Here is a 13,611-nt window from a genome sequence, read left to right as displayed (position 1 = left end):
AGGAAAAATTCCCCCGCCGCAATTATCCTGCACCACACATTCGACGAAAATCAAAAGCAAGCTGTCTACAGACGATTTTATTTAACGATCCCGAGGATTTTGCAGAAGACTCAATTTAACAATAAGGCAAGATACATCAGCCGCCGAAAATTGTTGGTTCTACGCAGCGGACAAACCCTCTGATTATATAAGTGGGGCCAGAAACCCTAATCTTATCGCCCGCAGCCAGGACTTGAAGGACAACAGTTCTTCTTCAAACGCGCCAGGGAGGAACTCAAGGAAAAGGACTAATCGAGAACCCGGGGGGAGAAGAGGGGAGGACATTTCAGAGCATGGCAAAAGGAAAATAAAATAAAAATAACAAAATAACAAAACCCTTATAGAGAATGGAACCAGCACCCGCTATTTTGAAAACATACTCCGTACGGAGTACTATTTATCGCATCCCATCAGCCCCTGTCTTTAAACACACAACCACGAGAAATGGGACACCAAATATCCAAACACCACCATGCCAAGGCCGTCCCTAATCGCAATCCCATATTTCCCTAATCAGATCATCATCGTCCGGCGCCGCCGTGGAATGTGTCAATGAGACAACATTGGTAGGAAAGAGTGAAAATGGCGTGACGGGGCGGTGATGCGGGGTGGTTAGTATCGCCCACTTTCGACTATTTCGTCCGCCGGCTGGTTAACACTATAGAAATAACGACCGTGGCAAGAGTAGTTAGGCCAACAAGTACCCAGATGGCGTGATTCAAGTTAACAGTAGGACGGGCGTACGCTATGCGCGCGCTGGGGCCAGTTTCGGCATTGTCATCGTTGGGATTTGGGGGTGGTCCGGGGCGATCGTCCTAGTCCTGACACTCTCCGTCCGCGGGTGGGCTGGTTGCTGAAGCGCTTTCGTTATCGGTGATGTTTTGGGGGCTCGGAGGGGTTGGAGGGGTTGGAGGCTTTGGCCGGTTTGCATTAGTGTTAGCTGGTACGATAGCAGCGGGAGGATCAGACGGTGGTGCGATATTCCCCTGCGCGGGCTCTGTATCGTGCAGACCATGATTGCTATTACCTTCTCCCGCGTTGACGCGTATTGATCCCGCGCCGACCAGGCGAACCTGGTGGACGTTCGGATAAAACATGACTCCATACGGTGCAGGGTAGTTAGTATGTGCGTGTGTTGCTAGCCCCGGTTGTACAGTTGACAACGCGGGAGCAGCATTTGCGAACCAATTTGCAGGTCCATAACCCAATGCGGAAGCGTTTTCCCGTGGCATTATTCGTCCATGGTAGATGCCTGTCTGTACTGAGGGGAAGGCCTGTCCATGCGGCTCGACGAAGTCCTCGTATCCTGGCAATGCATTGTCGTCAACTGCTGCGCCAATACCGTGAGGGTGGGCACCATCTAGCTCCTCAAAATCATCATTGCCAGCCACACCATGCTCGGACGTTAACTCTAATGCCATGCGATGCAGCTCTGCTAACTCTATTGACTCAGCAAGAATATGGGTGGGGACGCAGCCTTCGTTTCCGGCGATTTTGTGGGAGGTCGAGCGGGAGTCGTTAGGAAGAATATCTTCGGAATACAGCGCCGCGGGGTGTATTGCTTGGACCTGCGGAGATGGGTGAATCATCAACCTCGCGACGGGGAGTGGCAGGTTGACTGGTATATTCGGGCGGCGGGTGTGGTGGGTGTGGGAAGCCCGGATCCATCTCTCGAATCAGGGTAGGGCAGTTAGTGGAAGAGCTGAATGTGGTGGCCGGACGTGCAAAGAAGGCGTTATGACACAGGTGCGTTAGGAGTATTATAACTCTATCCAGTAGAGATCTGCTTGGGTACTATCAAACTACCACTGCCAATGTGACAAATATTTCGATACGATCTTTGCCAGGCGAGTAGTCCCAAGAAGGAGAATTGAAAGAATTGAAAGCCCTACTCCGCATCGACGCAAAGAAGGAGCTTGCTGTGATATCGCAATGTGATGTCCCTTTTATTTTCCACGGAACATATGGAACCATGATTGCTATAACAAGGAACTTTTGCTTGGCATGTATCAAACAGGACGGGACAGCAAATATAGAAACTCAACATGAGGGAGAAGGCAATTGGGAATCAAGTTGGAGGCAATAATAGCATTGCATCTTGCATCCCTGAAGTCACAGTCCCGCTGCAATTCAAGGTCAAGAAGCATTTTGCGGTAGATGATGTGTCTCCAAATATTATAGTAAATATAAACAAAGAACGAGAAATCTAGAAGTGTATCGTATGCACCGGTTAGAAATAGCGAGTTTGCTCCAGTGAATAGTGTGATTCTAAAATCATCTAACGCATCAAGGTGATATCAATAATATTCTTGAGTGTGGTGAAAATGTACTCGATATTTGAGATATACAGAGGTATTCGAGGGCGTGGGGGGCGGGGGGTATCTCTTTTTTTGTGTGTGTGTATAGAATATATGTCCAAACAAGGGACCTCATTTCACTTCACCAGCTACCATACGAAAATGCAGCTCACGAATGAACCCCATCGAATTCAACAAGTTCGAGCGAACACCTGTAGCAGACCTCTACCCACTGCCCCAGTAGCTTAAGGAGATAGCCCTCCCTTAGGACGCACAGCATCAGGATATATAGAAATCGCCGGGTCGTCGACCACGATGCTCGTGCTCTCTACGAGGGCGCTGCTTGTAGGCCACACAGTCCGAGTGATAGTCTCCGTCGGCACGGGAATCAACGTCATGGTGACACCAGGCGCCGTCAGTTGAGGCAGCAGCGCAAGGGCGTTTTCGCCGCCGGATTTTGGGATCCAGAGGCCGAGGAGCGCGAAGGTGCAGAAGAGCGGGACGATGAGGATGGGGCAGAGGGTGACGAGTAGGAAGCCGAGCTGCGCGCAGCAACCGCGCTGCGGCATTGGGAGTTCTCTGGTGGGGATGAAGTAGCGGTCGTCAGAGGCCTGTTGGGAGATTATCGCGGGCGTCGGTGGAAGAGGGAGGAATTCCGCGATAAAGGGGTGATCTGTATGTGGCATTTTCTCTATTTTCTCCATTTTCTCTGTGGGAGATAGGATCACGGTTTGATGTTGGGTTGCTCGTGTTGTATCTTCTTCCAGAAGCGTCGCAGCGTCTTTCTTGGAGAAGGACGTCTGGCGTCCTGGGAGGCTAATGGTAGGCAGTGTGTGTGAGAACCGATCGGCCCTAGGGGTTTGATAGCAGGTTGATGAGCAGCTCTCTGTGGGGCTGGGGATGTCCTTGAAAGGGTTTCCTGCCTCTTCAGTGTATTCGTGAACGGTCGGTTGCTCTCTGTTGTCTATGCTCCCGTACGAGCGCGGAGAGGACGCGAAGAGCGTGGCTGGAGATCCCGCGGGCGGCATGATGGATGTTTATTTGGTTTTTTTGTTTTGTTGAGCAGCCTAAATGTAATGTATTTAGAGGCTGGACTGGTCGCTGTTGGAGGTACCATCAACGAGAAGTCGCATTTATCAACGTAAATATCCGAGTATTGAGAACCATCTGTAAGTCCCTTTTTGGTGATGAAAAAGGGACCATAGTAATATTGTCCACTCGATAGGAAGTACGGCGATAATGGATATTTTGATATATACATAGAGGATATATCGGAGACACAAGGATCCTTTTGAGCTCGCGAAGCCGTGAAGCCGTAAAGCGGCTTGGTTAAATAACATGGTAAACGCTGTTGGTTTCGGGATCTACCAGCATGCGGAATCAAAGAGAAAAACGCAATCTGAAGGGACCGATCTTGTTGGTGCTGTGGCGAGAAGAGGATGAAGATGGCCCACAGGTGTCCAATGTCAACCAGGAGCTCGAACAAAGAAATCAGCGGGTAGCCATTCGCGCGGGCGTCGTCTGGCAAGATGTCTATGAAAGGGTTATTGTGTGTAATGCATGGCTATGGCTTTGACGGCGAGAATGGCGCTGGCCAGAGACAAGGAAGATATGAAAAAAAGGAGATCGTCTCATCGTGGGCAGACAAGACGGATAGTCTATATAGATGTTGGTTGACTTGGAGAATTTCCTATATGCATATTGTGTATATATTTACCTGGCAGCTCATCGGCACCAACAGAGCTTGCCAACCAACAAACACCTTGTGCCCGATATCCACGTCCCTCCAGGGCTCAACCCTGATCCCGAGCCAATTGTCTATCCACACCTTCAGACCGTTTGGGATGCCCCAGGGTAGAGAAGCAATGCATTACACATACGGAGTACACTGACGGAGAAGAGTTTAGTTCGACCTCTTATTTTGATTGACAAACTCACGAGAGTACTTCTTCTCTTTCTATTCTTCTATTCTTTCTATTCTCCCTTTCTCCCTTTCTTTGCTTCTTTTTGCTTCTGCTTTTTGAGTACATTTGCGGACCAGACTCCGGCTGCGCGTAGCCAACCATGTTTACTCCGTACACTTGATCAGAAAGCCCATCATGGGTAACTGATCTCGTTAATCCCTATTATCTGCTACTCTGTGTGGATGAATACACGTACGTGGTCGATGAAGGCTGATACATGATGCTGCTGCTGCTGCTGCTGCTGATGATGATGATATATTTATTTTACTTGGAGGGATCCAGCGTTTCACAAAAAGCATTTCTGGTAAGCAAAATCTCTCCGGGTTGGTTGATAAGTCATAAGATAAGAGCTCTCTGGATTTTTTTCTTTTCTTTTCCTTTTTTCTTTTTTTTTTTTTTTTTTTTCTTTATTGTCCATCAACCCCAGCCAAGAAAGGCGGTGTATTTACGCCGTAAATAAGAAACCCACACACAATAAAATTGATAAAATTCGGCCGGCATCCTCTGCCTGGCTGGAAATGGCTGGAACCCGTAGCTTGGTGAGAGAGTTGGCTGGCGTTTTGGCATTTGATTAGGGTTGCAGACACAACGCCACGATCCACAGATTGGTTGATGCCCGTTATCTGCTTGGGGTCCTGACAGCGGGTGATAATGACGATGGTGATGATGATGCTAAGTTACAACTTACCCTGAAGCCGCTCAGCAACAGGCAGAAAAAGCCAATCCAATGGTTAATAGGACATAGCAGTTAAATAGTAAATAAATAGTAACAGAGTAACTAATGGATATTGATGTGGTATATATATATGACAGGGGTTACCGTACCGTTATCCCAATCCAGACCAATCCATAACCAGACCAATCCATAACCAGACCAATCCATACCATACCATACCATACCATACCATACCATACCCCTTTGCGGACTAGCGTTCGGACCCTCGCCGCAAGGGAAGTCAAAAAAAAAAAAAAAAAAAAAAAAAAAGGTTCGAAAATTTTAAAAGGGACTCCAACTTCTGCCGTCCACCGATTTTTTTTTTTTTCCCTCGCTTCTTCTTCTCCTCCATCTTTCTCGTCCTCCTTGTCTCCCATCTCCACTCTTCCCTTGTTTCTTTTCCTTCTTCTCGTCGGCTTCCTCGGCTTCTTCCTGTGATAGACAAAATATAGAATCCTCCATAGACGGTTTTCTCTGGCCCCCATTTTCCTCCGCGTTTGCGAAGACGCTTTTTTCTTCTCTTGGGCGCTACAAATCGAATAAGAATCCAACTTCTCATCCTCTTTCTCCTTTCTGCAAAGACATCCCTTTTCTTAATAAATACCCTTTTCTTCTTTCTTCTCCTTCTTTTTCCCCCTTTTTTTTTCTCCCTTTTTTTAACTCCCAAAAGTCCTGTTTTCTTCTCTCAAAATGCCTGCTGTCGACGTTGCCCCTTCTACCCCAGCCATGTCTGCCAAAGACGCTTCCAAATCCATCGCCGTCCTCGAAGAACTCCTCAAATCACTCTCACTCACAAAGACCCCTGACGAGGCTAAAGCCGCCGCTACCAACATTGCTACCCTTCTGAATGGCCCTGTCGAAGAGCAGGTTCTCCCAGCCAAGTATGCCACCCACATTCGTCTCTGCTTTGGGCAGTGAAAACCCCAAACGAAAAAACCCGACTAACATGCATTTTTCAGGGCTGTCGAACTATTGAAGAAGCAACTCGCAAACAAGAAAGATGCCAGTGCCCGTGAGTGCGCCCTCGAGGCTATCCTCGCCATCGCCCTTCATTCGTCCGTTGCGCCGGCCTTCGAGCCATACCTGGTCAACCTGCTACCTCCCACTCTCGCAGCGGTTGGCGACAAGATGGTCGCAGTGAAGAATGTCGCTCAAGCTGCCGCTGTTGCCCTTGTCAAGGCCATCAATCCAAACTCCGTCAAGGCTGCTCTGCCCCCCATCATCAACTCCATCCTCTCTGCTCAAAAATGGCAGGAGAAGATGACGGGTCTACAGTGCGTCGAGGCCCTGGTCGAAACCTCTCCGGCCCAGCTCGCCTACCGCGTTCCAGATCTGATTCCCGTGGTGTCCGAGTCCATGTGGGATACCAAGCCAGAAGTCAAGAAATATGCCTACAGCATCATGGAGAAAGTCTGTGGCCTGATCGTCAACAAGGATATCGAACGCTTCATTCCCGAGCTGATCAAGTGTATCGCCAAGCCTGAGAATGTCCCGGAGACCATTCACTTGCTCGGTGCCACCACTTTCGTCACCGATGTCCATGAGCCTACCTTGGCTATCATGGTGCCCCTGCTTGACCGTGGTCTTGCCGAGCGGGATACCGCCATCAAGCGGAAGTCAGCTGTCATTGTCGACAACATGTGTAAGCTCGTCGAGGATCCTCAGATCGTCGCTGCTTTCTTGCCAAAACTCATGCCTGCGCTTGAGAAGAACTACGAAAATCTGGCTGATCCTGAGGCCCGTGAAAAGACCAAGCAAGGTCTTGATACCCTCATCCGTGTTGGCCATGTCAAGAACGGCAAGATCCCCGAGGTTTCCAAGGCTGGCGACGTTGAGACCGTCGTTGCCATCCTCAAGGATATCCTCCAAGCCAAACACAAAGCCCAGATCGCCGCCTCCGAGCCTACCATCACTTACATCGCAGCCATTGCCGGCCAGCTTGTCGATGAGAAAGTCATTGACCTGCCGTCGTGGACCGAGAACACCCTGCCTTACATCACCGCCATTACTGGTGAAGCCGACGCCAGATCCGTTGCCGAGACTCTGCGTCTCCGTGCTTCTCCCGGCGCTGCTGATGAGGCTGCCGTTGAGCCCGACGAAGAGGAAGGCGAGGATCTTTGCAACTGCACGTTCAACTTGGCCTACGGTGCTAAGATCTTGCTGAACCAGACCCACCTGCGCCTCAAGCGCGGTCAACGATATGGTCTCCTCGGCCCCAACGGTTCCGGTAAATCCACCCTCATGCGCGCCATCAACAACGAGCAGGTCGAGGGTTTCCCCAAGAAGGATCAGGTCAAGACGGTCTTCGTCGAGCACGACCTTGATGCTGCTGATACTGAGCAGACCGTCATAGGCTGGACTCAGAAGAAGCTGGCCGAGGTTGGCGTCAACATCTCCACTGATGCTATCGAGGCTCGCCTAGTCGAGTTCGGTTTCCTCCGTGAACAATTTGAAGGCCCCATCACCTCTCTCTCTGGTGGCTGGAAGATGAAGCTTGCTCTTGCCCGTGCTGTCTTCGAGGAGCCAGATATCCTCCTGCTCGACGAGCCCACCAACCATCTTGACGTGAAAAACGTTGCCTGGCTCGAGAATTACCTCATCAACTCTCCTTGCACCTGCATTATTGTCTCGCACGATAGCAAGTTCTTGAACAACGTCGTCCAGCACGTTATCCACTACGAGCGCTTCAAGCTCCGCAGATACCGTGGCAACTTGACTGAATTCGCCAAGCGTTGCCCCTCCGCCCGCTCTTACTTTGAGCTCGAGGCTTCGGAGATGGAGTTCAAGTTCCCAGAGCCAGGTTTCCTTGAAGGTGTCAAGACCAAGGCCAAGGCCATCGTTCGCGTCAACAATATGTCCTTCCAATACCCCGGCACCTCCAAGCCCCAGATTGCAGATATCACCTTCCAATGCTCGCTCGGTTCCCGTATCGCCGTCATTGGCCCCAACGGTGCTGGCAAGAGTACACTGGTCAACGTCCTGACAGGCGAACTTATCCCCACCAGCGGTGATATCTACCACCACGAGAACATCCGTATCGCCTACATCAAACAGCACGCCTTCGCCCATATCGACAACCACCTCGACAAAACGCCTTCCGAATACATCCAATGGCGTTTCCAAACCGGCGAGGATCGCGAAACCATGGATCGCGCTAACAAGATCGTCACCGAGGATGACGAAAAGGCAATGGACAAGATCTTCAACATCGACGGCAGCAAACGTCGTGTCATCGGCATCCACTCCCGCCGCAAGTTCAAGAACTCCTACGAATACGAATGTTCCTTCGTCCTGGGCGAAAATGTCGGCCTGAAGAACGAGAAATGGACCCCGATGATGACGGCAGACAATGCCTGGATTCCCCGTAACGAGATCCTCGCTTCACACGCCAAGATGGTCGCCGAGGTTGACCAGAAAGAGGCTCTGGCCAGCGGCCAATTCCGCCCTCTCGTCCGCAAGGAGATCGAACAGCACTGCTCCTTCTTCGGCCTCGATGCCGAGCTGGTCTCGCACTCGCGCATGCGCGGCCTCTCTGGCGGCCAGCGGGTCAAGGTCGTGCTTGCAGCTTGTTCGTGGCAGCGGCCGCATCTGATCGTCCTCGACGAGCCAACCAACTACCTCGACCGCGACTCGCTCGGAGCGCTCTCCAAGGCCCTGAAATCCTTCGAGGGCGGTGTGATCATCATCACTCACTCCTCAGAGTTCACCGAAGGGCTGACTTCTGAAATCTGGTCCGTGCTGAAGTCCGAATCGGACGGCATCGGCCGCATGCAGCCGTCCGGCCACAATTGGGTGCAAGGCCAGGGCACGGGCCCCCGTCTGACGGAGAAGGAGGACGACCAGGAGAAATTCGATGCTATGGGTATGTTTTCTGTTCATTCTACACTCCTATATACGTATATATATATATATAATACGAAAGTTGCTTTGCTAACCATTCAAACCTCCAGGTAACAAAATCGAATCCACCAAGAAGGCGAAAAAACTCACTGCATCCGAGCTGCGAAAGAAGCGCAAGGACCGTATGGCTCGCCGCCGCGCTGGCGAGGAGGTTTTCAGCGATGAGGACTTGTAAAGAGAGATGTTTTTTTTTTTTTTTTTTTTTTTTTTTTTTGAATTGTTTTTCCCCTTTCTTATGAATTAATTTCCTTGCTTCTGCTCTTCCCGCTCGGGAGCTTAATGATGATCGCTTGTTCATACGACTGGGATTTGGGTTGATTTAAGTACTTTTTGCTATCTATTTATTAATGGGTGTTATCTGGCTTACAAAAATGTTATTTTTTCTTTTTCTTGCTCTGATTTTTTCAAGTGATATCTATCTTCCTTTAGGTTGTGTTTTTTTACTCTTAATAACTCATCTTGATGTCTCTGCACCCCTTTTGTTTCATTTAACTACTGTTAGCTGTCAAACTTGTAATTTTTGTGAAAGGAAAAATATAGAAAATGGAAAATAGAAAAGGGAATTCCATTTATTTTCATTGGCAGAAGGAATCAATCAATAGATAGATAGATTTATAGAGGTTTTCATGTTAACCTGTATTTATTTGATCATTGAATTTTTGCTTGTTAGATGTTTTTGATATAGAGAGTCAATTTCGGATAACAGTTCACTGTGGTGACTTTTCTTTATATTGCCTTCTCAGATTTTGTTTTCATTTTATTTACACCTTCACAATTCTCATTTCTGAATCATATTATTGTTAATTCTTTTCTCTGTGTTCTGTGCTCTGCTGAGAGAGTCTTCATTTGTTTTAGCTCTATATATTTCTATCAGCGTATGATCTTCTTAGAAATTCAGAAATGGTACGGAGAAGAAACACCACTCAAACACATATAGATATATAGATAGATAGATGTTAGACTACTACCCATTTGTCAAAACGGTCTTTACAGCTGTTTTGAAAGGAAGAGCTAGCTATATACAACAAAATTAATCATGAGAGCTACTCTATTATCAAAATGATTCATAATTACTTTCATTCTTATCAACAATTATCTATCTTGGATCATCTTTGGCTTATTTTCTTATTATCTCTTTGAACTTTGACTGGAATACAGAGGCTCCTGCGAAAAGTTTTGACTTGCGCTAATAATTTGAGCTGAAATACTGATACCGACGTTTAAGTATTGCTGTTCCAGCTCTTAATGAGAAGGATAGGGAGTCACAGGGGGGCTTATAGAGGCCAATCCTTCTAGCTTGCCCACTAGCTCACTGCCTAAATCCCAGGTAGTACTGCCTGGAGATTCCATATACTAGTAAGGATAATTCAGTGTAAATTCTTAGCGTGGGACAAAACTTTTCGCAGAGGCCTCTGTAGAAACTGCAGTAGTTATAGTCTTTGTTATAAAATTCACAAACCAATTGAAACATGGTGATCAGATTTATTATACATTTTGCTAAAATGAGCTTCTTGCTATTGAATTGTTTATTTTATAGGAAGAAAAGGAGTTTGTTGCTTAGTATATGAGCTTTGCTATGATTTTTTCATGACTACCAGGAGTGGCTTTCAATTAAAATGCTACTACTCACTGCTCAAAGAGACAGGCTGCGCTAGGATTTTAATATAGCTGCAAGTAAGGTAGTGGTTGTAAAAAGCAATTCCTCATCATTGTATGTACTCCATAACAATTGAGATAACAATAGAGACAAAAGCCACCGCAGATTCCCCCAAGCTGGTTTAACAACAAATACCATTGCCCAAACTGGGTAACAGGAGATGGGCCAGCCAGCTAACCTGGTGTATGCAGTTAGAAGAAGGCATATCTATCTATTATCTATCAGGGGACGTATAGAAATCACGGCAAAATAAATCGAATACTCGGAAAAATGACAGACTCGATGTGGTTTGTTAGTATTGTGGCAAGGGAAGAAGGTGGTATGTTCTAAGCTGTTGAACCCGGATTTTCTCCATTGTCTCCGCTTGTCACGTCCTCTGTAGCAGGAAATCCGGATCGAAATCCGGATCGCGACTGCGACTTGCTTTTTCCTACGCGAGAGAAATACTCGTTCCAGGTGCCGTCATCATGAGCATGAATTGATAGCAGTCTAGTCCCCTTGTCATAGTGGAACGAGACAGTAATGACTTCCTTGGTGTCAGTCGGTTCTCTTGAAGAACGACGCGGTCGAGTGCCTCTGTAAAAAGAGTGAGAAATTGAATTCCAAAATGGGGTCTTCCTTATTCTTCTTTCTTTTCTTTCTCTTTTCTTTCTTCTTCTTCACGGAACATGCTGTATTTTTGCCTGAGTGACAGCAGGTATCTAAGCGAAAGGTCCTATTAACTAGCCAAAGTACCAAAAATCGGATAATGCACGGCGGCGTGCTCACTCTCTGCTCGATAGCCTTGCCGGCAGCCTCCGCGGTATTGCTATAGCCGGGCCCAGACTCGTTCTTCAGCACGTCAATCGCAATGCCAATATATCTCATGCTGAGGGAGGCCGAGGCACAAAACATGCGGGCAAGTGAATTTTGGAGCAATCAAATGGCCAGTGAAAAGGAAATCTAGCACGATATAAGCAAGACCAAAATGATGTAGAGGATTGGTAAAATGAGAACTGAAATCCTAGGGATATAAGATGCTCTTATATCCATTCGCTACATGCATGCCTTTCCTCCTCATGCTGAGAGCAGACGAAAGCAATGGGTCTTATCAAAGGAATGTGCCTCGAGAGCTTTGGTTTCAATAAATCGCAGAGACAAGACATGGTTTCATGATCTTGCATAGATGGCAAATCGGTGAGTGATGTGAAGTTGGATCCAAGACAGAGTAGATACACCCGGCACAGATACGGTGCGCTCCTCGCGCTGATTCTGTGGAGGATGGATTTCTGAGGCAAAAAAGGAGTAATATCCCTATGGGAGCATAATGTTGGCATGGCTTCCCAGCCATCCCTGATCGGCTGGCCTATTCGCATGAATGAATGGGCACGAAAAGTGTTTATGCGCCAGTTCGGGGCCTTTGAATAGGTTGGACGGCTTTGTAGTTATGGCTGTCGTAGCGTTTTAGTCCATAACTCAACCGTGCTGGAAAGCTCCTGGTCATTGACATGAACTTTTTCTTTTTTGTTTGCAATAACCAGCCGAGAATGCAATTCGAAACCAACTTAACCACCGCCATTTCCCGAATCTGGCCGAAAAGAGGGAACAGAACAACATCAGCACCATGAGATTATAGTTTCCCAGCATCTCCACGATTTCCGTCTCGAGAGTTGCGGGGGAGAAGAGCTTGTCCGGAGAGTCCTTGATTCCTTCGAAGTCACCCCTCCCAATGGAGTGCACCAGTGCCTTGTCTATAAGCCACTTGGGATGAGCTTCACCGATTTCCTCAAGCTCTTCCCAGACAAGACGTTTCCGAAAGACCTTGTTCAGAGAAGCATCCAATTTCTTCTTTTTGCTGTTGTCTTTTTGCACAGGAGTGAAGTTGTGCATACAGGTGATTCTTTTTCTTCTCCATTTCCCTTTTTTTTTGTGGGGGGGGGGGGGGGGGCCGGCCCAAAAATTGTATCACCTTATCCTTCCTGTAAACACTACTCACTGACTTCTCCACTCGAGATATCTTCTCCAACAATCTCCTCCAGGGCATCCACGATGATTCTATCCTGGAACAACTCGAACAGGAAGAAATCGATCATCCAAGCGCGAGGAAAAGCCTGGAAAATGATCGTGCCATATATACCTCTCGACCCATGCCAATATGCACTGGGTTTCCCGTGCTCTGCGATCTTGGGGAGGCGCGGATTGGCAGCAGTAAGCATCGAGGGGATATCATGCCCGGGATATACCGGGCACCAGAGGTTATCCTGGGCATGGAATGGGACTGCAAAGTTGATATTTGGTCCATTGGTCTAATGGTAAGCATGAGGACATCTCTCGTAAACCATATCATAAGCCAAAACCCGAGAATCACTGACAAGGCGACTTCCTACTTTGGTTGGGTTCGGTTGAGTTTGATGGGTGCTAATATAAATACTTTCAGACATGGGACATATTCGAGGGCGGACGACTATTCATTGCCAGGAAGGACGGCATATTAAACGACGAGCAACATTTAGCAGAAATTGTATCATTGTTGGGTCATCCGCCTCCGGAATTTATCAGGGGAAATTCCAAATGTCTCGAGTACTGGGATGAAGAAGGTAATCAAACATTTTATTGCTCAAAACCTCAATCGACCCGATATTTTATATATGAATCCATGCGGGAAAACACTCACATATATTTCTTTTCTGGCAGGAAACTGGCAGGGCTCCATACCCATCCCGGATCAATCTTTCGAAACACGCGAGTGGCGACTGAACGAAGAGGATCGCGCTCTATTTTTGAAATACCTCCGAAGGATATTACGCTGGAAGTCGGAGGAGAGGCCAACGGCTGAGGAACTCGCTTTTGATGACTTTCTCATGCAACCGCTCGTGGAATCCCGTGCGCGTGCTGCGGGGAATTAGGTATTTTCTGCGCACTTTTTGGGCAATTTTTGTCGGTTGTTACTGTACGATATATATCCAAGTAGAATCTAAATTTCAAATACCCTCTTCTCTGCCTCAAGCCGTAGCTTCCAACCACCATGAATGTTAGAATTGAAAATGGAAGTGAGGGACA

The 13,611-nt window shown here is 47.8% G+C and overlaps 4 protein-coding genes across 4 annotated transcripts; 3 read left to right on the top strand and 1 right to left on the bottom strand.

The window, feature by feature from the left end:
• Nucleotides 1–2,581: 2,581 nt before the first annotated feature.
• Nucleotides 2,582–3,364, bottom strand: HCAG_03995 (predicted protein; the record flags this gene model as incomplete). Its single annotated transcript, XM_001541847.1, has 1 exon — nucleotides 2,582–3,364. One exon carries the CDS (start codon nucleotides 3,362–3,364, stop codon nucleotides 2,582–2,584), a length of 783 nt encoding a protein of 260 aa, XP_001541897.1.
• Nucleotides 3,365–4,520: 1,156 nt separating this feature from the next.
• Nucleotides 4,521–5,052, top strand: HCAG_03994 (predicted protein; the record flags this gene model as incomplete). The annotated part of the gene is made up of 2 exons (XM_001541846.1): nucleotides 4,521–4,604; nucleotides 4,876–5,052. The coding sequence occupies 2 exons, from the start codon at nucleotides 4,521–4,523 to the stop codon at nucleotides 5,050–5,052; spliced, it is 261 nt and encodes an 86-aa protein (XP_001541896.1).
• Nucleotides 5,053–5,705: 653 nt separating this feature from the next.
• Nucleotides 5,706–9,090, top strand: HCAG_03993 (elongation factor 3; the record flags this gene model as incomplete). The annotated part of the gene is made up of 3 exons (XM_001541845.1): nucleotides 5,706–5,896; nucleotides 5,975–8,877; nucleotides 8,966–9,090. 3 exons carry the CDS (start codon nucleotides 5,706–5,708, stop codon nucleotides 9,088–9,090), a joined length of 3,219 nt encoding a protein of 1,072 aa, XP_001541895.1.
• Nucleotides 9,091–12,318: 3,228 nt separating this feature from the next.
• On the top strand, nucleotides 12,319–13,457 carry HCAG_03992 (predicted protein; the record flags this gene model as incomplete). The annotated part of the gene is made up of 4 exons (XM_001541844.1): nucleotides 12,319–12,445; nucleotides 12,565–12,863; nucleotides 12,989–13,148; nucleotides 13,246–13,457. The coding sequence occupies 4 exons, from the start codon at nucleotides 12,319–12,321 to the stop codon at nucleotides 13,455–13,457; spliced, it is 798 nt and encodes a 265-aa protein (XP_001541894.1).
• Nucleotides 13,458–13,611: the final 154 nt, after the last annotated feature.

This window comes from Histoplasma capsulatum, genomic scaffold, assembly GCF_000149585.1.
Source record: "Histoplasma capsulatum NAm1 scaffold_3 genomic scaffold, whole genome shotgun sequence".
Lineage (NCBI taxonomy): Eukaryota > Fungi > Ascomycota > Eurotiomycetes > Onygenales > Ajellomycetaceae > Histoplasma > Histoplasma mississippiense.
This window is presented reverse-complemented; position numbering and strand designations above follow the sequence as displayed.